The sequence below is a fragment of the Prionailurus bengalensis genome, chromosome B4 (genome assembly GCF_016509475.1).
Source record: "Prionailurus bengalensis isolate Pbe53 chromosome B4, Fcat_Pben_1.1_paternal_pri, whole genome shotgun sequence".
Lineage (NCBI taxonomy): Eukaryota > Metazoa > Chordata > Mammalia > Carnivora > Felidae > Prionailurus > Prionailurus bengalensis.
This window is the reverse complement of record NC_057358.1, coordinates 83,440,534-83,461,621: the sequence shown is the minus strand read 5'-3', so window position 1 is coordinate 83,461,621 and position 21,088 is coordinate 83,440,534. Positions and strand designations below refer to the sequence as shown.

Here is a 21,088-nt window from a genome sequence, read left to right as displayed (position 1 = left end):
TCCGTCCCTCTCCTCCTCCCACTACACTGTGGAGGGAGACAGAACTAGGGCCTTCGGGATCTGCTAGCTCTAGGGGTGTCAGAGAGGTGCTTCAGATGCCCTCACTGGCCCCTGGCCCCTCCTGCCCCACCCCCACCCCAGGAACACTCCACCCCCTGCCCTCCGCTTGCAAGTCTGCCTGACTCCCTGTCCCATGGTGAGTCCCTCTTCCCTCCTCCGGGTCCTCCCTCAGTCTCTTGGCCAAAGCCTGTGAAGTGTCTCTCTCAGACCAGCCCCAGGCCCTGGGGATGAGGGTGTCCTCTGCGCCAGGGTGCGGGCATCTGGAGGAGTGGAGGAGCAGAAAGCCCCCTGCTCCCCAAGAGTTCTCCAGCTCTGAGCCCGGAACTGCGGGAGGAAGAAGAGATGAGTGGGGGCGGGGTGAGTCTGCCGGAGCGGGCCGTGCCGGGCTGGGCTGACCCCTCCCCAGCCGGGGGCGGGACCCCAAGAGGAGTGAGGGAGCAGAGCCGCTGGGGAACATCTGACACAGGAGAGGCGATATGGCGGGAACGAGTGTCGGGGCCCGCTTCTACCGGCAGATCAAGAGACATCCCGCGGTGAGTTGGGTCCTCGGAGCCACTGTATCTAACTCCTAATTCTCTCGCTTCCCTGGCGGCCCCTAAATCTCCCTCTTGCCCGGTTCCCCCATTGCTCCTAAGCTTTTTCCAGCGTGCCCTCAATCTAGCCCGGCAATATGCCCCGTGTCTCTTGAATTCACCTCGGAGCGGCTCGCCGTGGGGTGAGGGAGACGAAGGCTGGAAATGTGGTGTGGAAGGTTCCAGGTCCCCTCTCCCAGAAGGGAGGGAGCGCCAGACCAGGGTGGGGGTGGGGACGGGTGCTGGCTGAGAAGGTCGTTAAGAGGCGACTGGGACTGCGGGGAGGGGGGCTGACCCTGAAAGCGCCCTCCGTCTTCTCCGCAGCTCATCCCGATGATCGGCTTCATTGGTCTGGGAATGGGCAGCGCTGCGCTGTACTTGCTGAGACTCGCCCTGCGCAGCCCCGACGTCTGGTAAAGGCCGGATTTGGGACGCGAGCAGGGGGCCTGGGTGCGGCAAGATAGGGTAGGAAGGCAAGGGCCTCTCGGGAACAGTGCGAATGGGCAGTCCCAGCAGGGATTCCCAGGCAGCGCACCTGCGTCCGCACCGCCAGGCAACTCCGGGCTGGAGCCCGCTCCTGGCCTGGGAGGCCCCGGCCTTCCCTCCCACCCACCCGACCACTCCTGGGGCCCCAGACTCGACCCGCTTTGGGCTGCGGAACCCGCACAGCTCCCGGCCCGGTTGCCATGGTGACGCGCTGGCCGGCGGGCGGCCTTTGGGTACCTCCACCTCCCCGCCTGAGTGCTGGGGGTGTGGCCGGGCGAGCTGCTAGGGGCGCCTTCGGGGCTAGGGTGGCACAGAGACTCAAAGCCCCACCAAAGGCGGTGGGGGTGGGGAGTGGGGGGCTCCTCAGGAGCACCTACAGCGTTATCGGTATTTGAGGCACATCACTGAAACCTCAGCCCTCTCAGGATCTCTGCCTGATTCCCACCGCTCTGCTCTGGGGGGGGCGGGGGGGGGTGGTAACCTGGGGCGGCAAGGAGCAGTGGGGAGGCCCTTGGGCTGGGTTGTCAGTCCGTCACCTGGCCCCATACTGACAGTGGTGACAGCCTTCTTGTTTCACTCTTCAGCACCTAACTTACCCCCTCCTCTGTCAGTCTCTGGGACATGGGGCCCCCAGGGGAGGACGGGGGTGCTGAGGTGGGGACAGAGACCCTGTGTGTCACCTTAGGCATCAGAGTCCCAGCTTCCAGAGAGGAAACTCTGACCATCCCCCTCCCTCTCTGTAGCTGGGACAGAAAGAACAACCCGGAGCCCTGGAACCGCCTGAGCCCCAATGACCAATACAAGGTATCTCTCGGTGGCTCTAGGGTTTCCCTTCCATCCATCCTCGGTCCCAGGACCACCCTCCCCACCCAGGCCACAAAGGGAGGCCTGGGGCACTCACTGCCCCTTTCCCTCCTATAGTTTCTTGCAGTTTCCACCGACTATAAGAAGCTGAAGAAGGACCGGCCGGACTTTTGAGCTCTCTAGGATGCGAGGTAGAAGTAAACCACCGTCAGCCAGTCAGCCAGCCGACTCATTTCTTCCACTCTCTGCCCCCTGCCCCCAGGGCGCCACTCTAGCCACCCCGTCCAGCTGCTGCTTACACAGGCTTCGTTCCCACAGGAGGGGAGGCAGCTCCCCACCCCCTTCCCTTGCTCCCAGCAGCGGAAGCGCCTCTGACCCTCAGCTGGAATCCCACGAGGGGGAGGAGTTACACTGCGGGTTGACCCAAAAGGCTCAAGCCAGCCCCTCTGCCCCCCTACCCAGCCCTTGCAGGGTGTGGCTCAGGCTACGTGTTGAGCGTGGCCAACGTGAGCCAAGAGCAAGCGGAGGCCTCTCGGTGCCAAGTGACGTGGCGGGCCCCACGTTAGCCCAGGCGCCGGGCGCCAGCGCAGGGGCGGCGCTGCTCTGGCTCGACCGGGCTCGTTGCCTGCCGCCCAGCCAGGCCTGCACGAGGCACCTCCTCGCTCCTCCTTGTGCCCAAGCCCGCTGCCTCCCGCGCCAACAGGCATCCCCTCCTGCCGCCTCGCACCTGGGCCTCCCCCTGCCATTCTGCCCCTCCCTTGCTCCCCTCGGTCCCCTGGGATCAAACAGAAGCAGCCGTGGGCAAAATACAATTTCATTTAACAAATTGAATTTGCTGCGCCTGCTAATCACGTCTGGTGTCGGCTCTGATCAGAGACAGAGAAAGGAGGCTGCAGCCCTGGGAGGGGGCGGGGGGGGGGCTCCTTGTGGTGGGGATGGTGGTGGTGGTAGGAAAGGGAGGGACACATTGAGGGAGACAAGTCACTACCTGGCCCAGGGGACCCCTCCCACAGTGACGGGAGAGCTCAAAGCAGGTTAGCATTTTATTAGATTAAAAACAGAAAGGCGGCGCCTACCCACCCCTTCCTCTGGCTCACAAGGGCAACTCCCCCCTCTCCAAGTAAGAGCAAGGAGTCTAGAACACTGAGATAATGGAAAGGTTCAGGGCAGAAAGCCCCAGGCCTCCTCTTTCTAAGTCTTGTTACAAAAAGAAATCTTCTCAGCTACAAAGTCCAGAATATACCTGGCTCTTCCCCTAAGTGGGAGGCTTTCTCTCCCCTAGCAAAAAATTGAAAGATAGTCGTTCTCCTCCACTGGCCCAGGCAGACCGAAGGAGAATAAATTTCAGTCTATGGGCCTCCTCTCCCATGTGCCCTCAGCGCTCATCAAAACCAGGCATGGGGAAGGCCCTGGCAAACTGTTCCACCCGTTGCCGGAGGTCGGCCAGCCGATGACTGGTTTCTGTGTCCTTGAGCAGGAAGGATTTGAAATCCTGGAGTTTGGCTAGAGGGGGATGAGGAAAAAAGTGGTCAGAACTTCAGGGAAGGCAGTTAGATCAGCCAGGGGGAGGGACAGACAAGGAATGTAAACTGGCTAGCGAGGAAGGGTCTTGCCCACTCACCAGTTTTGCTCTTCACCTCCAAGCCGATGTTGACCCCTTCATCTATAAAGTCTACAACTCTCCGGAAGTCATCCTCACGGAACTGTCGAGAGGTCAAGGCTGGGGCCCCTGGGAGAGAGGCAGAGGGGATGAGCACAGCTCAAGCCCACCTGGCAGCCATCCTTCCTTCCTCAAACCTCAGGTCTCACCGAGCCGCAGGCCCCCAGGTGTGATGGCACTTCGGTCTCCGGGACAGGTGTTCTTGTTGGCTGTGATGGATACAAGTTCCAGCACCCGCTCAGCCCGAGCTCCATCCAGGCCCTTGGGCCGCAGGTCCACCAGCACTAGGTGATTGTCGGTGCCACCTAAGGGGAAAGACGGTAGGCAGGGAGGGGTGAGTTCTAGGCCTCTGTCTGAGGCTGCAGAGGCTCTCACCCACCCCCGTGGCTCACCAGACACAAGCGAATAGCCTCGCTCTAGCAGGGCATCGGCCATGGCCCGAGCATTCTTCAGAACCTGCAGGGCGTACTCCCGGAACATGGGGGTGCAGGCCTGGAGACAAGACAGTAGCACCTGTGACGCCAAGCCATACCCCTTCTGCTCCACCTCCACCACAGTTGTGACCCCAACCCTGACCCCATCCGGGCACTTCCCTTCCATCAGCTGCAACTGAGTTAGCATGGAACAGGGTCTAAGCCTCCAGCCCAGGGCCCTCCCCACCCCACAACAGTAGGCTCCCCAACCTGCTTTAAGGCCACGGCCACTGCAGCAATGGCATGGTTGTGGGGCCCCCCCTGCAGGGATGGGAACACAGCAAAGTTGATTCGGTCCTCAAATGTGTAAGGGATCTCCCGGCCGGTCTTGGGGTCCACAGCCTGCATCCCCTTCCGGTAGAAGATGAGTCCTGACCTGTGTGGGAGGCAGGTGATCAGAATCTAAGTTAAAAAGAAAGGATAAGGGAGGAGAAAAGCAGGGGAAGCAGCCTGGCCTGGACCCACTGAGTTCTCAGTCTACCTCAGTTGGGCCAGCATGTAGAACTCCAGTAATCAAGGAGAGCAGCCCCTCACTCCCACCCCCGACTCCCCTAGCGGGGAATTGCCACCATGCGCACGAGGAGGAGAGTCATCACAGACTGGGCAAAAATCTTCAGGGTTTCAGATGGGAACGAACTCTTCTCGGATCCAGCCCAACAGTGCCCCTGGAATAGGGCGTGAAGGCAGAGAAGGGCAAGGCCTGACCTCAGGGGAGCCTGACCTGGCCCCTCGAAGGGTCTTGTGAGTGGTGGTGGTGACAACATCCGCGTGCTTGAAAGGTGAGGGGATCACCTTGGCAGCCACCAGGCCACTGATGTGGGCCATGTCTGCCAGGAGGTGTGCCTTGACCTCATCACACACCTGGGCAGGTACAGAGACAGGCCTTAGCCTGGGGAGGGACCAGACAGGCCTCCCCAAGGCTGCCCCCCCCTCCAAAATCCCCCCACCCACCCTGGGAAGTGGCTGGTACTCCAGCTCTACACCAACCTCTCTCATGCGGGCGTAGTCAATGAGGCGAGCGTAGGCACTGGTACCAGCTATAATGAGCCGTGGTCGGAAAAGCCGAGCGGTCAGTGCCAGCTGGTCATAGTCGATGAGGCCAGTTTTGGGCTGGATGGACAAACAAAAAGCTGAAACCCTGAGACAGAAGCAGGGCAGCTCACTCTCCTCCTTGACCCTAAAGGCTGCCCAGGACTCCAGCCCCTCACTTTCCCCAGGAGAGGGCCACCAGGGCCCTAGCACTCACATTTAACTTATAGGGCATAGACTCAAAGAAAATGGATGTGGCCGAGATCCGCTTGACATCAGACATGTAGCCGTGAGTAAGACTGGAAAGGGACGACAGTGATAAGACAGCTTCAGAAACGAGTAACTTCCAGACTTAACCACTGCCTTCCTGCCCGGCTCCAAAGGCCTCTGTCCCTGGAACACTGCTCCTAGTATGTGCAACCCTCACTGCTCAGTCCATTCCATGGTGAGCACTGGTTACTGGGATCTTCTCTTCCTCATCCATTGACTTGCAGGGCAGGGAGAAGCCTGCATGTGCCACCTGTGTGGCACACACTAGGTGTTCAATGAAAACTCCTTTTTCATGCCCATCCTGCCCACCACACCCAGCACCCACTGCATCCATACTCACTGGCCCCCATCAGGCAAGTCCAGCCCCATGATTCGCTCATGAGGCTGCAGAAGGGCTGTATAGGCCGCCAGATTAGCCGGAGAGCCTGAGTATGGCTGGACATTGACTCCCCACTGTGCAGGATCCAGGTCAAAGGCTTCCAAGGCCCGGCGCTGACACAGCAGCTCAATTTCATCCACTACCTCTGCTCCTCCATAATATCTGCCATGAGATGGGGGGTATATCAGGGCACCCAGAAAGGGTTCCACCATCCCCCTCAACCAGCAGCAAAGGGCTGGGAAGGCCACTCCTCTAGACACGCTGGGAAGGTAACTGGGAGCACCGTCCCTGAGGCTGCCCTCCAGCCCTCTGGTACCTAGGCCTCACCTCTTGCCAGGATAACCCTCCGAGTACTTGTTGTTCAGACAGGACCCCAAGGCCTCCAGCGCAGCTCGGCTGCAGAAGTTCTGGGGTGAGGGGGAGTGGGGGATTGTCACAGAAGGTATTGAGCCCCTTTCCCTGGAGCCCCCCCACAGCCCCACCCTGTCAGAGCCCTGGGCAGCAGGGAGAAGCCAGGCCCTACGGAAACCTCTATTCATCCAGTGTTCCTTGTCAGACCTGAAGAAAGGCCAGAGGAAGCATCCTGAGAAACCCAGCTGCTGTGGTATGTGTCCCCAGCAGGGCCACCTGTCCATTCGAACCTGTGCTTCCAGGGTCCTCTTTCCTCTTGGGAAGGGGAAGGGACCAGACTAAAGTACAGGGGCCCCGGAAGGCTTTGGAAGCTCTCTAATGTCCCCATCCCACAATCCAGATTGCTCTGCCTTTTCTTCAGAGCACAGTAAGAAGACAAGGAGGGGCACCTGGGTGGCTCAGTCAATTAACCACCTGACTCTTGATTTCAGCTCAGGTCATGACCTCACAGTTTGTGGGATCGAGTCCCTCTTCACGCCCCGAGCTGGGAGATGGGCGTGAAGCCTGCTTGCGATTCTTTCTCCCACCCTCTCTCTGCCCCTCTCCTGCTTGCACAGGGGCTCACACTTTCTCTCTCTCAAAATAAATAGACTTAAAAAAAGAAGAAGATGGGGCACCTGGGTGGCTCAGTCGGTTAAGCATGTGACTCGATTTTGGCTCAGGTCGTGCTCTCACTTTTGTGAGTTTGAACACCACATCAGGCTGTGCACTGACAGCACGGGGCTCACTTGGGATTCTCTGTCTCCCTCTCTGTCTGCTCCTCCCCTGCTCTGTGCTCTCTCTCTCTCTCTCTCTCTAAATAAATAAATAAATATTTTTATTTTTTTTCCTCCCGCCCCCCAATAAATAAACATTTTTAAAATGGAGGAGGAGGAGGAGGATACAAGGAGATAAGGCCCAGCAGGAAGGCCCAGAGTCTGAAAGGTACATCTGTAGAAACAACAGTAAGATGATCTGTTACTTCCTGCACCCATTGTGGCCCATGTCTTGGTCCCTCTCCCCAGATCCCACCTCTGAGGCAATGAGCTCCAGGCCACGACACTGCCTGTCCTTCTCTCTCTGCAGCAGCTCCCACATCTCAGGGTCACTGTCTGACAGACTCTCTTGGCCTGTCCAGCCCCTGGTTGCTTCTCCAGTCTGGGTCTGGGCCACCTCACTGTGTTGGCACCGTATGGCCATCCTGCCCAGATGACCACATCTCTGCAGAGGCTAGGAAAGGAAAAACCAGGATCAAATAAAAAGCATCCACATAGTCTCCCAACAACCCTCAGCCATGCTTATCAGGCTTTCTGGCTCCAAACCTAGCAGCCAGTTGTCCAAACAGCCTTTTCCAATTCTCGTCACCCCCACCTCCTCCTTCCAAAGCCAGTTCTAGAGCCAAGGTTGGGGTCAATGTCCAGGGGGTGGTTCTGAGTCGGTCCATTCACCTCACCTCGGAATTTCCCTCCACCTCGACCCACAAATCACTCTGCAAAGCCACGGGGCAAAGTCTGCCCTCTGGAAGCCTATGTCTTTGGAATTCAGGGGCAGTCCACTGGGGTTCCAGAACCTCCTCAACCCACAAGCACGAAAGGGTGTTCCCCTAGGGCCTCCATGGCACTCGGGGATAGGAGGCTGAGTTGGAACGGGTTCAGGCAATAGGCTGCAGAGGTGGTTTCCAGAGCAATGGAAATGGCAGAGTAGACCTTTAGCAGTCTCTGGGAAAAGGGGGACCGGTGGAGAGCCTGCCTGCAGGGAAGCCAAAACCACATCCTGTCCTGTGCTCCCCACTTTCCCACCTCCTTCCAGCCCATAGAGCTGAGGGACCCCTGATGTAAGCAGTGGGGCCAGGTTGCATCATCTGCATGGCTCAGAGCTGGCAGGAAAGACTCAGCTCGCCGCCCAGGCCAGGAACCCCACTCGTCCGCCAGGGTCCACGGGGCATCTGGTGCGGTTCTCTCCCCTAATGCCACGTGAAATGGGCGGTCGCAGGCCCTGGGGCGTCTGGTTGCGGGAATGAGGAGGGGTCCCAGTTACGCCGCGGGCACTGAGGGTGGGGAGTTCTCAAGGATTCCCTAGATGCACGTCCGCTCCCCGAGGACTAAAACCACGTGCGTGGAAAAGCCAGGAGAACCCCAGAGTTCGTGAAAGGGAACTAGGGTAGGAAGGAAGCTTGCTTTCTATTGGTCACCCAATCTCCGAAGCCCCATTCTTACCCGAGTCGCCCAGAGCAAAGAGAAGGGCAGCATCGCAACCGGAGGTCGCAGGAGGTCCAGCCACCAACTCTGGCTGGGGGAAGCAAAGGGTAGGAAGACGACTGATTTTAGAGCGCATGCGCGAGAACGGCCCGGGAAGCCACCGAATTGAGGGGAGAGATCTACGCATGCGTGAGACCTTTACGGTCTCTTGGGAATTGTAGTTTTTACCCACTTCCTCCGCTTCAGTTACCCATGTGTAGCCCTTGGTCAGAGGCTCTCGCCTGCAAGAAAAGAGATCCAGTGCCGCCCCACCTCCTCACTGTCCTGAAGCTTTTTTGTGTGTGTGTGTGTGTGTGTGTGTGTGTGTGTGTGTTTTATCCTGTCCTCCAGACAACAACCATTTATTGGGTGCCTACTGAATACCTACTTAGCGTTATTAGGCTCTTTGGGAATATAAAGACTCCTATTCGAGCTAGAGAGCACTGGGAAGCATCCTGGTTTGGAACGATGAGAGACCTGAGTTCAAGTTCCAGTTCTTGGGCTAACTAGCAAATTAGTCTATCTGGGCCTCAGTTTCCTCACTTGCAATAAAAAAATAACATGTAGGGAGGATTAAATGAGACTTTGTGTGAAACATGCTCTGGGATGAATCACCCTCCCCTCATCCTCTGACCTGCCTCCTCCATGGTATCTCCTTCTCCTGGGACATTCTGGAACTGAGTGAGGTGCCCCCTCCTGTTGTTGCATTTGTTGAATTTGGTATCTGTTCACCTCTTGTTGCTCCAGCACTCAGTGAGCCCTCTTTATTTCCCTGGGGCTAAAGATCCTTGGAACTGGAAAGGATCTTCCTTTTAGCCTGACTTCATCGGGACTCATCCTTTGGGTGAGGGACTCATTGACTCCTTTACAAGTAGGCTCCCAAACATGGGTATCAGAATTGGCTGGGAAATATAGTATAAATGTATGAGTGTGAGGCTTCCCTACAGAGGTTCTAATTCAATGAATCTTAAAGAGTGGGCATTTGGCCACTCGTGGTGACAGTGAAACCTCTCTTCAATGATTCTAAAAAGCAGTGATTTTGAGAATCATTGCCTTACTTAGCAACATTACACATTCATTCATTTAGTCATTCAACAGACACAGTGAGCTCCTACTCTGTGCCAGACATGCCATAGCTTTGGAGATCCAAGAATAGATCACTGACTGCTGGGACATAAGAGGCAAACAGGTGGGAAAAAATGCAACAAGTGCAATTACAGGCAGGGGCAACTCAGCTCCCAGATGTCCAAAGTGTCCAAGGGGGAAGGGGTGGGAGAAGAGAAGAGGATGGCTGTAGAGGAGGCAGTTTGTGAGTCAGAGGAAGTGGAGGAGGACAATCCATCACAAAACATATTCACACGCAAAGTTTTAATCTCCAGGACATGCTATTTTATCATTGCCTTACAAGCGAAGAAACTGAGGCCCAGATGGGCTAACTTGCTAATTCCAAATATTCCCACTTGGCTCTCATACCAGGCCTCAGAAGTCCCCTCTTAGCTTTAACCTCCTTCCCTCCCACTCTAGCCTCAGGTGGTCTCAGTTCTTTCCAGCAATAGGCCCTGGGTTAGGGTTCTTCTCCTTCCTCCAATCTCTGACCCAGAATCACCTCCCACCGCCCTCTTCCTTTCAGTTGATCTTGTGATCCTGCCATCCATCCATCCATCCATCCATCCAAAGATTTATTTTCCCCATCACCAACTTTTCATTCCCAGGCATGTCTGGGTGGGACTCACCTCTGACTCAGTTTCCCGCTGACTAGTGGGCAACTCCTTGGAGAACACTGCCTTCTCCGAGTCGGTACCTTGGTCCAGGACTCCAGGAGAAGGAAGGCAGAAGACGAGGTGTCGATAGGTGTCATTCTGTGCCTCAGCTTGTCCGTACCCCCTCCCTAGCCCCAGTCAGGGGTCCCCCAGGGGAGGGGGGCGGCTGAGCTTGAGAACTGCTAATGAAGCCGCAGCCAATTAACGCCCGGGCCAGGGTTGGGGGCGGATAAAATTAGCAGCGGCGGCGGCGGCAGAAGGGAGCTGGAGGCGGGGGTGGGGAGGGTGGGCAGCTGGCTTAAGGGGGCCTTGTTTGCAGGCGGCGAGCGGCGGCGGCGCGGCCAGGCTCTCTAAACTCGCGCCGCTCGTCCCTTCCCCCACCCCCTCGTCTCTGGCCTCCCTCCCTCAGCCGTCTGCAAACTCAGCGCCCACGAAATTAGGAAGGAAAAGGAAGATCGATGACTCCAGATGCCGCAAACACCGTTCCCCCTCCCCCCCACCTGCCGCCTCCCGCCAGCCCCTCGGAGCTTAGCAGGTTGTCAGCGCTCTGCCTACGCTGTCCCTGCAACTCGATCCCATTTCAAGGCCTTATACCTCCTCCCCCAAGTCGTCGCCAACAGTCCGCTGGTAGTCCCCTCTCAGGTCTCACCCCCATTCTGTCTGCTGCAGCTTCCCCTCTTTTTCGCCCACCTCTGGGAGAAAATCCCCACCTCAGTCAGGGCTTCTACCGCAAGGGTCGCCCTCATCTCCGTCCGACCTGGTCTTGGATGCCCTCCAAGGTGCCAACTCCGTCAATATTTGCCTCAGTTTCCAGAAGCCGCCCAGGGAGGAGGCCCTGGCCAGGTCTCTGCCAGACTTAGACCCACATCACCACCACCCCCTACAAAGGTCTCACACAGACGCGTATTGGATTTCACTTTATTTTGTTCCCTTTCCCGTCTGTTTTGGCGTAGAAAAAATATCACCGAGAGGAAGCAGCCGGAAAGGGGCAGGTGGAGCAGGACTGCAGGGACTGGAGGGAGGTGGGCAGAGAGCAGGGGCCGAGTCGATCGCCTAGGCCCAGGAGTTCTGCTTCCGCTACCCTAATTAGGGTTTGGGGTGGGGGGGAGGCGGACAGGCATACCGCTGGCAGAAGGGGTTGGGGATAGGCCGCAACTTACGAGCCTAACAGTCTTTACGTGGGGACCTGATGGAACAGGAGGAAAAGCGCCTGGGGGTAAGACAGGGTGCGTGGAGGGTGCCAGGCCAGGCGTCATTACAGATGAGGACAAAGGGAGTGTCCAGCCCAGCGCCGGGGTATAAGGGGGGACCCGATGCAGACGTAAGGGACACTGGGACCGCCTCCAAGCCCCGCCTATTCCAGGCCTGCGCTCCTGCCCCTTCATTTTGGGAGGTGGCGGAAGGCGCTACAGCCACCTCCGCCTTGTTAGCGCTTCCCATAAGGAAAAGGAGGACCCACGCCACCTGATGGCGGATGGTCCCCGGGAAGGCTGTTCCCTTTGCCCTCAGAGTGGAAGGGGTGAATGCGGCCCCAGGAGCTGCGGGGCACGGGGAGGGGTCCCACTTAGGGAGGCCGGGATTTGGCGGGAAACTTAGGGCCCAGGCGAGTGCGAGGCGCACTACCCAAAGTAAGGGTGCTCACTCTGGAAGTTATAGTCTGGGCACACCTTCTGTACTAGTTTGTAGTCAAAGCTGAGGAAGGAGACGAAGATGCAGATGACTTTGAAGGGCTTGGCGCAGAGCCAGGCGGCCTGGCTCTGCGTGTGCTCGGTGAAGCACACTTGCGATGGGTCGTACAGGCACGGGCGGTGCTTGCGCGCGCGGTTTGTCTTCTCATACTCCACGTGGCAGTTGAAAGCGCGTGACTCTTTGGCCCCGGGCACTCCCAGCGCGCCCCCGAATGGGGCCGCCAGCGCGCCCCCGAGGGTGCCTCCTAGCCCGGGTCCCGCGGCCGCTATCCCCAGCGGGGCCCCCAGCCTAGGCAGCACCCCCTCCAGGGCCAGCGTAGACTGCAGAGGATGGGGGGCGGGCCCCGGCAGCCACACTCCCCCGAACTCGACACGCTTGGAGGGCGGCACAATACTGACGCTGAGGTTGCCCAGGCTAGACGAGTTGTGGCGGAAGTACACGCTGAAAGTACCGTTCACGTGGTCCACGATCTTGCCTGTCACCAGCAGTGAGAACTTGAGAGTGTGTACCCGGAAGTAGAAGTCCCCCCAGCCGAAGATCTTTTTGGCACGGGCCGCTTTGATAGACGGCTTTCTCTTCGTGCGCGGCGCAGGCAGCGCCCCAGCCCGGGCCAGTGCCCCGGTGTGATTAGCCGGCCAGGCCCAGCTCCAGGCGCCAGTAGTGCCCAGACCGTGGGATGACCTCGGCACCGGGAGCTGTTGGCCAGGGGCGCCCCCTCTGGCCGCGGCGGGGCGCAGCTCCAGGTACTGAGGCCTCCCGGACTCTGGTATCTGAGCACTGACGACCTGTGGACAAAGAAAGAGCAGGAAAGAAAGACGCTGGGGTTGCGCCAGGCCATCCCATGGCCCTACCCCCACTAGCCCCTTTCCCCAGCCCCTGGGGAAAGCGGTTAGTCCACAGTCAGTGGTTCGGGGAGTGTGCATTGGTGCAGGCCTGCAGCCCTTTCAACCTCTGTGCTCTTGGCCAACTCACGATCCAGTCCTCAGTTTCTACATCTGTGAAATGACACTGAGAATCCTTGTGTTCTCAGAGAACTCCGATGCGGGCTGAGAAATCCAAAAAGCAAAAGCTTTTTGAATAGGGAGTGGAGCCGGCTCTCCTGGCCTGGAGCCTGGTTGGTTCTGAATAATGGTGGGCCAGGGAGGAGGTGGACTCAGGCAATCCAGGCCATGACCAATGTCAACAGTCAGCATCAAGAAAGAAGCGAAGACCTCCCAACACCTCTGCCGAGGCTAAAGCCCCCACCCAGGCCTCGGCCTCTACTCCCTGGCGGGGAGGGGCCGGGAAAACCGACTGAGCTAATAGTGGAGATCTCGGCCGCTGTGGATTGAGGCTTGGGGACTGCGTGGGCACCCCTCTCGGCCTCCAGCGCTCTTACTGTGGGGGAGGCCGCCTAGTGGTCCTTCCCTGGTCTTATAGGGGGCCGGAGGACCGCCCCCGCCCGCCCTCTCCCGTCTCCGCGTGTCTCAGGTGGCGGCCGATCTGGGAGACAGCGCGGGCGCGAGTACAAGATGGATCGAGAGGCGGGAGCGGCCGGGCCAGGCCCGGGCCATCAATTATCTGGGGCGGGTGGGGTGGGGGGGGGGGTGGCCGGGAGTGAAGGAGACGTGCGAGAACCAGAGGAAGAAATATGGAGATGCCGCTCCAGCGAGGGGAGCGGGAGGGAGAGGAGCCGTGAGTGTCAGAATGTGTCAGTCAGACTGGTAGCTGTGGCCGGTTACTGTGGCCCTTACTGCGTGTACGTCAGATTGCAGGGAGCGGGTGCTGTGTGTGTCAGCCTGGGGTGGCTGTGTTTCTGTCAGCCCCGGATGGTTATGGGTGTGTGTCTGTCTACCTGGAGTGATGGTGTGTGTGTGAGCATGTGCACGCATGCACACTCACCATGTGTCTCAACCCATGGTGATGAGGGTGTGTGTCTGCTTCAAGTGGCTGTGTGTGGTTGGGGTGTGTGTGTGTGTGTGTGTGTGTGTGTCCACCTGCCTATATCAGTCTGAGGAGTCTGTGTGTGTGTCTGCCTGCCTGTGTGGCTGAATGCCTGTTGTGTCAGTCCGTGGTGGTTCTGTATAGATGCCTGGGTTGTAAATGTGCCTGGCTTGGCTGTGTGTGTGTCTTTCCGTGTGTTGACCTGAGTGAGGCCGTGTATCTATCCGTTTGTGGTGGCTGTGTCACTGAGACTGGTGTAGTTGTACGCCTCAGTTGACCGTGTCTGGTTCTCTGGAGGTGTCACTTTCCTACATGAGCTCCTATCATCCTCTGTCCATGTGTCGAGCTCTTTCTCAAGGCTGTGTGTCAGTGATAGAACCGGTGCGGTTTGTTCCCCCCGGGGGGTGCATATGTGTGAGTTGTATATGAATGGTCCCTGGGGGGTTCCACACTGGCCTGCCCGCAGAGGTTTGGGTAGGTAAAGAGGCCTGGCAGCATGGGTGCCCCCCTCTGTTTGCAGACACCCTTGTGTACACACTATGAGTCCACAAGGGACAGGAATGGCAGAGTCAGGCTGCTGGGCTAGAATCTCCACCGCCTGGTCCCCATTCCCGCAGCACTGCGATCCCGGGTTATTAATGCCGCCGCCACCCGCTCGTCATACATATTTATCGCCCCCCTCATTCCTCCTCCCGTCCATCCCTCCTCCCAGCTCAGGTGAGGGGGGCGGGGGCGGCAGGAGTGATTGACTCAGACAGACAAGCTTGAGCTGGCAGCTAACACTAGGAGGGTGGGTCTGAGAGGGGCTGTGGGAAGGGTCCCAGGCCACTGTGGGGGGAGGGGTGGCAGGCTTCCCAGGAAGTGGGCTTGGAGAGTGCAGGGTGGGGCTCAGAGAGGTCTAGGAGGAGGGAATACATGAACCTTGCCTGGAAAGTCAAAGAAGAGGGGGGGAGTCCTTTGAACTCTGACTCCTAATCTGCACACCCTTCTAGACCCAACACTGCCTTTCTAGGGGCATCCATCAATACCCAGTCACCTGCTCTTATGACCCTAAATGCTTCTGAGGAGACACCCACTCCCAGCACACCCCGGCAGCACTCATTGTCCTGCACCCAGCCCAGGACTTGTCAAGGGCTGGTTCAGTCCAGCAACTCCATGAAGGCAGGGTCTGGGAGAGGGAAGGAGGTTTGGCCGGGCGGTGAGGGTGCTGGGTGTCCCCCTCCCCTGATTCCAGACAAATTGCTGTCTGTGCTTCTCTGATCCTGGCAAATCCCTGGGCTTTGGGCACCCACACCCCCCACCTACTGCAGGAGACTGCCAAGATAAAGGGAAGAGTTGGGGGATTGGCCAAAGCGACCTTGGGGGGAGCTCTGACAGGGAGGGGTGAGTCTGTGAGGAAACGAGCCGAGAAATGGGAACATGGAATAAAATAAAATAAAATCCTCCCTCTGGCTTCCTCGCTTGCACGCTCGCTCTCCCTCTCGCGCTCCCTCTTTCACTGTTTTTCCATCTCTCTCCGCGACTCTTCTCCCAGTCTCTTCCTCACTCTGTCTCGAATTTTCTCCTTCCGTGATTCTGTTTTTCTCCCTGTTTCTGTCTGTCTCTTTCGGTTCTTTCCCTATCCTTCAGGCTGTCTGTCTCTATCTGTGGGTGGGGGAACGAACAGGGAAAGCAGGGTAAGAAAGGAGCCCCTCTTTCCTGAGATCCATGGTGGTGTCCCCCCCCCTCTATAACTGAGAGAGGGAGCAGGGTGTTGTCCGAGGAGGGGTCCCTGTTGCTCCAGAACTGGTTTAATTAAGCTAATTGGGCGCGGTGACATTTGCCGAGGGGAGAGGCTAGTCTGGCTGTCGGCCGCAGGGGGCGGAGGTGCTCAGTGGCAGGCGGGGGTGTGGGTATGGGTGGGGGGTGCGCCTCACCAGGCGCCTCCAGGCCCATGCGGGGCGGGCACCCAGCCAGGAGTGCTTTGCCCCCAAGGCAGTGAGCCCACGCAATGGAGGGGAGTTGAGGCTGCCTCTTGCTGGTGAACAAACTCCACTGTGTGTCTGTGGGGGGGCCTCTTTTGGGATGGGACCGCGGGGGAAAGGGGGGAGGTTCACGCTATCGGCCCCCCAGCCGCATTGCAGGGCGCACCTCCCCCAGGCCTCCAGACCAGTCCCTGGCTTCTCTCCGGCTGTGTAGGTCAGGCGGGGCCGCTCAGGATTCCGGACCGGGGGAAGGGAACGGCACCCTGTGGTTGGGGAAGGAACAGTGCTCCAGGCCAGGGCTGGGGAAGGGGAGGGAATAGCGTATTAAGCCTTTGCACCTAGAAAGGGACAAGAGGAGGGCACCGCAGTCAGGGCGGGGTGGAATTCACAGGGTCTGGCTGGGAACCAGGGATGGAGCCGGGGGTAAGCACATTGGTGGGAGGACAGGACAGTCTGGGTTGAGGACTGAGACTGGGGTTGGGGACTCGGCAGGCACAGGTGTATGGTGCAGAGATGAGGATGGAACGAGGATAGGCATGGGAACAGGGATGAAGAAGAGATCAGAAATGGTGGATAGGCATTGGGTAGAGACAGGGATGTAGATGGGATAGGAGCTAGGGGAATGAAGAGGGGCAGAGAATGCAATGGGAACCAAAATGGGGATGGGGAGGACAAGGATGGTGGATGAGGGATGGGCACTGGGAAAGAGAAGCAGGATTGAGAGTGGGGTAGGACCTGGGAGATGGGGATGGGGAGCAATCGGGGGTGGGAACAGGAATGGGTAATGGTTATTGGGCAGAGAGAGACAGGGATGCTGAGGGATGCAGAGACCCAGGAGATGGGGATGGCAAATTGTAAATGGGGACTGGAATGGGCAATGGGGGACAAGGAAGGAGATGGGAGACAGGGACGGAGCCACGAGCTGAGGACCAGGTATGGGGGACAAGTCAAAGGAAAAGGCAGACGATGGGCAGGATTAGACTACCGGAGGGGGCCAGGCAGGTGGAAGCGAAGATACCTCCTTCCAGACCCTACTATAGCGTGAGGGGGCGGGGACCGCTGGTGGGGCGGGCTCTGCCCTTGGGCTGGGCGCCCCCTCCCCCTCAGCCCCGCCTGCCCGCCTGCTCGAGGCCTGCAGCGCAAGGCTCACCGTTATCTGAATTTTGATTTTATTTTATTTTATTTTATTTCCCTGCTTCCTAGAGCCGGCGCGATCCCCCCGGGAACGGCCACCCCCGCCCCCCGCCCCGCGTCTCACTTTATTATTGCAATAAATGTGCCTATAAAGGCGCGGGCTCCGGGGCGCGGTGGGGGGGGGGGGTGGGAGCCGCGGAGCGGGGATGTAATTTCCCGAAGCCGGAGCCGGAGGGGGAGTGGGCGGGGTGGAGGTGGAGGAGGGGCAGGAGAGGGAGAGGGGGAGACTCGCCAATTTCTAGCGCTCAAGACAGCACTCCCTGTTCCCCATTTCCACCCCATAGCTGGATTCCACCCCTAAGCCCTGCGACTAACCACTGCACCCAGCAGTGCTTGAGCCCTGCCCCATGACCCTGTCCTCTCTCTAGTATCCTGTCCCCTTCCTGGCCCCCAATCATGTGGAGTTGCAGGGATCTGTTCAAAGTTCCCCGTCTCCTTGACAATGACTTCATCTCTGAGCCCTGAGATGCCCCCTCCACTTACCTGGTCTCTTTCAAGGTTTATCTTGCCCCTTCCCAATGACCCCACCTCTGACCCCAGTGACCCTTCATTACCATATTTCTGTCCCCCAATTACCTCACCTCTTCCCTAGTCACTCAGTCCTGGGTCTCCAACTCCTCCCCCACCCCAATCCCATGACCCTGTAAATTCTCCTTTCCAATGGGTACCTCTCTTATACATGCAGGATCTGGCCCAAGGGAGCTGTCACAGCGTCCTCCTTCTCCTGTGCCCCTGGCCCAGCTGCGGCCCGGATTACCCCCAAATCCCCACCAAGGCTCTGGGCCCTAGCCTAGGCGGCACGTGCCTAAGTGGCCCAGCCAGAGATTAGCTGAGGGGCTGGAGAGGGGTACAGAGGCAGGAGGGAGTGGCTAGATGCAGGTCTGGGGCTGGCCGGCTCTGAGAGGCTCGCTGGGGCCTAATCCTTCCCTGAGGCAGGATAGAGCTGGAAGGTCCCAAAGGGTCCCACCCCTACCCTCCCCCAGCTAATTAGTAATTAGTGATTAGTGATTAGTGACTATTGATCGCCTGCTGCTTCTCCCAGTAGGCAGCCGCTTTGGCAAGGGGTGGGGAAGACGGAGACAGAGAGGGAGAGGAGTCAGAGACCATATCAGAAAGATCTGGAGGAAGGTCTGGCCAAGAGGCCACAGCCCCAGGGGCAACGGAAGCCCAGAGTCCTGGGCCCAGGAGGAGGGGCAAGTGACGGGGGTCAGGTGGTGCCAAAGACAGTGGGGTTATCATTGGACAATTAGGGTTTCCCAAAGAGCTACCTTGTAAACTGTCCCCCACCAGCCCTTACCGTGTCAACATACTCCCATCTCTGGCACTGAGACAGCCCTGAGTGCACACACACATAAGCCACACTCAGATATATGAACACACCCTGAGGCTCACAATCCCATACCCACACTCAAATGCACTCAGGACCACAAGCATACAGACACTCACAAACCCCAGAGACTTACATATGGGCAACGCATGTACCCCGGCACACAGATGCACTGGAGACCCACCTTGGGGTACTCACAAGTGCACACAAGCACACACAGGTACTCAGACACACAAACACTTCTCTGCACACATCCTGCCCCGCAATTACACGTATTTACACACCCACAGTCTTTACACACATGTAAACACTGATTCTCACAGGCACACAAGCTGGACTAAATGGCAGATACACTCTCCCCCACTGACTCCAACACGGAGGCCCACAGCTGCAGCTCACACACACTCAGACAGATCCCCATCGCTCACATCCTCATGCTTACTCTCCTTCAAGTCTTCACCAGATGTTTCATTCCCCTTCAGGGGGCAAAGGAAATTAAACCAGATCTGTCCACAGGGGAGTTTATTTGATAGGGAGAGTGGAGAGGAGAATGGGCGCGGAAGTACAAAGGAGGGGCAGGGGAGTAGCATCCTTACCTCCTCTCCCCCAGGCCTTCACGTATACGGGTGGGTTGTGGGGCCCAGGCCCCATCCTGCAGTAGTGGATAAGGGCAGAGCTGGGCAGCAAGTCCAAAAGAAGCTCCTGCCAGTGGAAGCAGGTTTTGTGGAGGGGGCCCCTCTGCCCACCTTCCAGCCCCTCAAGGTCACCAGACGTGTTTGGGAGAGGCAGGGAGCTTGGTCACCAGCTTCACCTGGGCAGCCCCTACCCTGCTGGAGTGGCTGAGTTTGATTTGGCTAAGCAGGTGGGGTCCAAATGTTGGCAGGGGTGGGGGGGGGACTACATCCCTTCCAGATTCTGTAGGGGCTGGAGCAAGGGTGCAGGAGTAGGGGTTTAGGAAGCTACCTGCCTGCCCTCAAACTAGGTGGGTACAGTTAGGGTGCAGGAACCAGAAAAGTCTCCGACAAGGAGGCAATGGAAGGAAGCAGTCTCCAGGTCCGAGGCCCCCATTGTGGGACACACAGCAGGGCACAGAGAGCTGCGCGGTGAAGCAGGTGCTTGCACTCACCCCTTCAAAGCCAACACCACACACCATAGCAGCTTACACATGCACCCTGGACCCCAGCACTAGACACCCAAGCCTTGCTGCCCCAAGACACATGCATGCACACAGGTGCACACGCTGACCCACACAGTCCACACCAGCACATATGAGCACACTGTGTTCGTGAGTTGAAGCCTCCAAGTTGGGAGGGAGCAGATCAAATCTGGGCCTCCTTAGCCTCTGTGTCCTCACCCCAGAGACTCAGGGAAAAGAGGCAGCCTAGGGATGTGGGGGCAAGGGGAGGACACCAAGAGAGACTCCCCTTCCAGACAGCCCCCACCCCCATCATCTGGGCGCGCGCGAGGGGTGTGTCTGTGAGGTTTGTGCAGGGGAGAAGGTGTCTCCGCGGGAAATGTGATGGGAGATCGTAGCCAAGTTCGGCCGTATCTGTGTGCGCGCGTGTGTTCGGGCCGCGGATGCTCGGAACACAGTGCCCACCTGGCATTGTGACAAGTGCAGAGAGGAGAAACGGAAAGGCAGGGTGGAGGAGTGGAAGGACAGACAGCGAGGAAGGCGAGCGAGGTTGGCGCGGAAAGACGGCAAGGCTGACACCCTGCTGGCTTGTCTGTCTGTCTCGCACTCCCGCTCAGTCTGGCGCACTCGCGGGTCGGGCTTCGTCCCCTCCCCCGCCTTGCCTGAAGCCAGATCCGAGTCGGGCCTCCACCCCGGCACCAGCCCCCAACCCTCAGCCAACTTGGATTGGGAGAGCGCGTGTCCTGGATCAGGGAGTCTGTCTGTCCGCTTCCCCCACGCCGCGCAAAGTTGGGACGCTCCGCGCTGGGGGCGGGGCGGGCGCACCGAGCCCCTCGCACTCTGGGACCTTCGCGTCCCGGACCCGGCGCTCCCACTCCAGCCCTGCTGCCCTTACCTGCCTCAGGAGCCACGGGCCAAAGAGAAAGAGAAGCCATTCCGGGAGCAGCCGCATCTTCCCAGGCGGCCAGGCGGGGGGCGGACGGGACGGGTCCCGGGCAGGCCGGAGCCGGGCCTGGGGGCGAGGGGCCCCGGGCTGGCGCGCCGTGGGGTGGCTGCCGGAGCGGCGGGAGCAGGCGGCGCGGCCCGCGGACTGAGCGAGAGGAGCGGAGCTCGGCGCTGGGGGCGGGGCGCGGGCGGGGGAGAAAGTTGGGTCGGACTCGAGCGGGCGGGGGGGCGGGGCTCCGCGTCGCTCCAATCCCGGCCGCGCCCCGCGCGCCCCCTCCCGCCCAGCTGGGGGCACCGAAGGTGACTTTCACCCCGACACGCCCCGGACACGCCCCCAGCCCAGGTGCGAAGCGCAGAGGGTTGCGGGACCTAGGGATGGTGTACCGGAGAGGCTAGGTCTGTGCACCGATGAGGAATGGGGCAGGGCGTGGGGCTCGAGGCTCTGGGACCGTGTCCCCGAAGGGGTGCACGGCGGAGCAGGAGCCCTGGAAGACCAGGGTCCCTCGGTGCTCCGGGCCCCTTTTATGCTCCGGGCTAAGGTGGGTCCGGGGCAGGAGCAGGGCAGGGGCCGAGGTGAGGGCGGGCGGGGCCTCGGGGCGGCTAGGGCCGCGCGGCGCTGACGGGGATGGATGGGCGCCCCGCGGCTCATTCGGCCCGGAGATGAGAATCATTGATCACGGACGGAAACCCCATCACGTCTGTCAATAGGGCTGACAAACGGCGCCCGCCGCCCCCACTCCCGCCCCCAAGGCACCTCCGCGATCTCCAGACCCCTCTGCGGGACCGGCCGT

At 59.2% G+C, this 21,088-nt stretch overlaps 3 protein-coding genes across 5 annotated transcripts; 1 reads left to right on the top strand and 2 right to left on the bottom strand.

The window, feature by feature from the left end:
* The first annotated feature begins 425 nt into the window (after positions 1-425).
* NDUFA4L2 (NDUFA4 mitochondrial complex associated like 2) lies at positions 426-2,753 on the top strand. The gene is made up of 4 exons (XM_043564537.1): positions 426-593; positions 957-1,045; positions 1,862-1,922; positions 2,040-2,753. Exons 1-4 carry the CDS (start codon positions 537-539, stop codon positions 2,094-2,096), a joined length of 264 nt encoding a protein of 87 aa, XP_043420472.1. The 5' UTR covers positions 426-536; the 3' UTR covers positions 2,097-2,753.
* A 199-nt stretch (positions 2,754-2,952) lies between these two features.
* On the bottom strand, positions 2,953-8,475 carry SHMT2 (serine hydroxymethyltransferase 2). Of its 3 annotated transcripts, none has more exons than XM_043564534.1 (12): positions 8,340-8,475; positions 7,156-7,353; positions 6,061-6,140; positions 5,695-5,895; positions 5,302-5,383; positions 5,043-5,165; positions 4,777-4,916; positions 4,266-4,431; positions 3,975-4,074; positions 3,732-3,887; positions 3,544-3,651; positions 2,953-3,425 (listed from the first exon to the last, which is right to left on the bottom strand). In XM_043564534.1, exons 1-12 carry the CDS (start codon positions 8,370-8,372, stop codon positions 3,298-3,300), a joined length of 1,515 nt encoding a protein of 504 aa, XP_043420469.1. In that variant the 5' UTR covers positions 8,373-8,475; the 3' UTR covers positions 2,953-3,297. The 3 variants fall into 3 exon arrangements, with proteins under 3 accessions (XP_043420469.1, XP_043420470.1, XP_043420468.1); XM_043564535.1 differs by lacking the exon at positions 8,340-8,475 and adding an exon at positions 7,923-8,262; XM_043564533.1 differs by having other exon boundaries at positions 3,732-4,074; positions 8,340-8,468.
* Positions 8,476-11,024: 2,549 nt separating this feature from the next.
* NXPH4 (neurexophilin 4) lies at positions 11,025-20,481 on the bottom strand. The gene is made up of 2 exons (XM_043564536.1): positions 20,248-20,481; positions 11,025-12,594 (listed from the first exon to the last, which is right to left on the bottom strand). The coding sequence occupies exons 1-2, from the start codon at positions 20,302-20,304 to the stop codon at positions 11,740-11,742; spliced, it is 912 nt and encodes a 303-aa protein (XP_043420471.1). The 5' UTR covers positions 20,305-20,481; the 3' UTR covers positions 11,025-11,739.
* Positions 20,482-21,088: the final 607 nt, after the last annotated feature.

Coding starts and splice junctions, on each gene's coding strand:
- NDUFA4L2 (XM_043564537.1), top strand. CDS start 537: ATGGCGGGAACGAGTGTCGGGGCCCGCTTCTACCGGCAGATCAAGAGA. Junction 594..956: donor AGATCAAGAGACATCCCGCG/GTGAGTTGGGTC, acceptor TCTTCTCCGCAG/CTCATCCCGATGATCGGCTT. Junction 1,923..2,039: donor GCCCCAATGACCAATACAAG/GTATCTCTCGGT, acceptor TCCCTCCTATAG/TTTCTTGCAGTTTCCACCGA.
- SHMT2 (XM_043564533.1), bottom strand. CDS start 8,372: ATGCTGCCCTTCTCTTTGCTCTGGGCGACTCGG. Junction 4,917..5,042: donor ACTACGCCCGCATGAGAGAG/GTTGGTGTAGAG, acceptor GTACCTGCCCAG/GTGTGTGATGAGGTCAAGGC. Junction 3,652..3,731: donor ACCTGGGGGCCTGCGGCTCG/GTGAGACCTGAG, acceptor CCTCTCTCCCAG/GGGCCCCAGCCTTGACCTCT.
- NXPH4 (XM_043564536.1), bottom strand. CDS start 20,304: ATGCGGCTGCTCCCGGAATGGCTTCTCTTTCTCTTTGGCCCGTGGCTC. Junction 12,595..20,247: donor GCCCGTGGCTCCTGAGGCAG/GTAAGGGCAGCA, acceptor CTTTGTCCACAG/GTCGTCAGTGCTCAGATACC.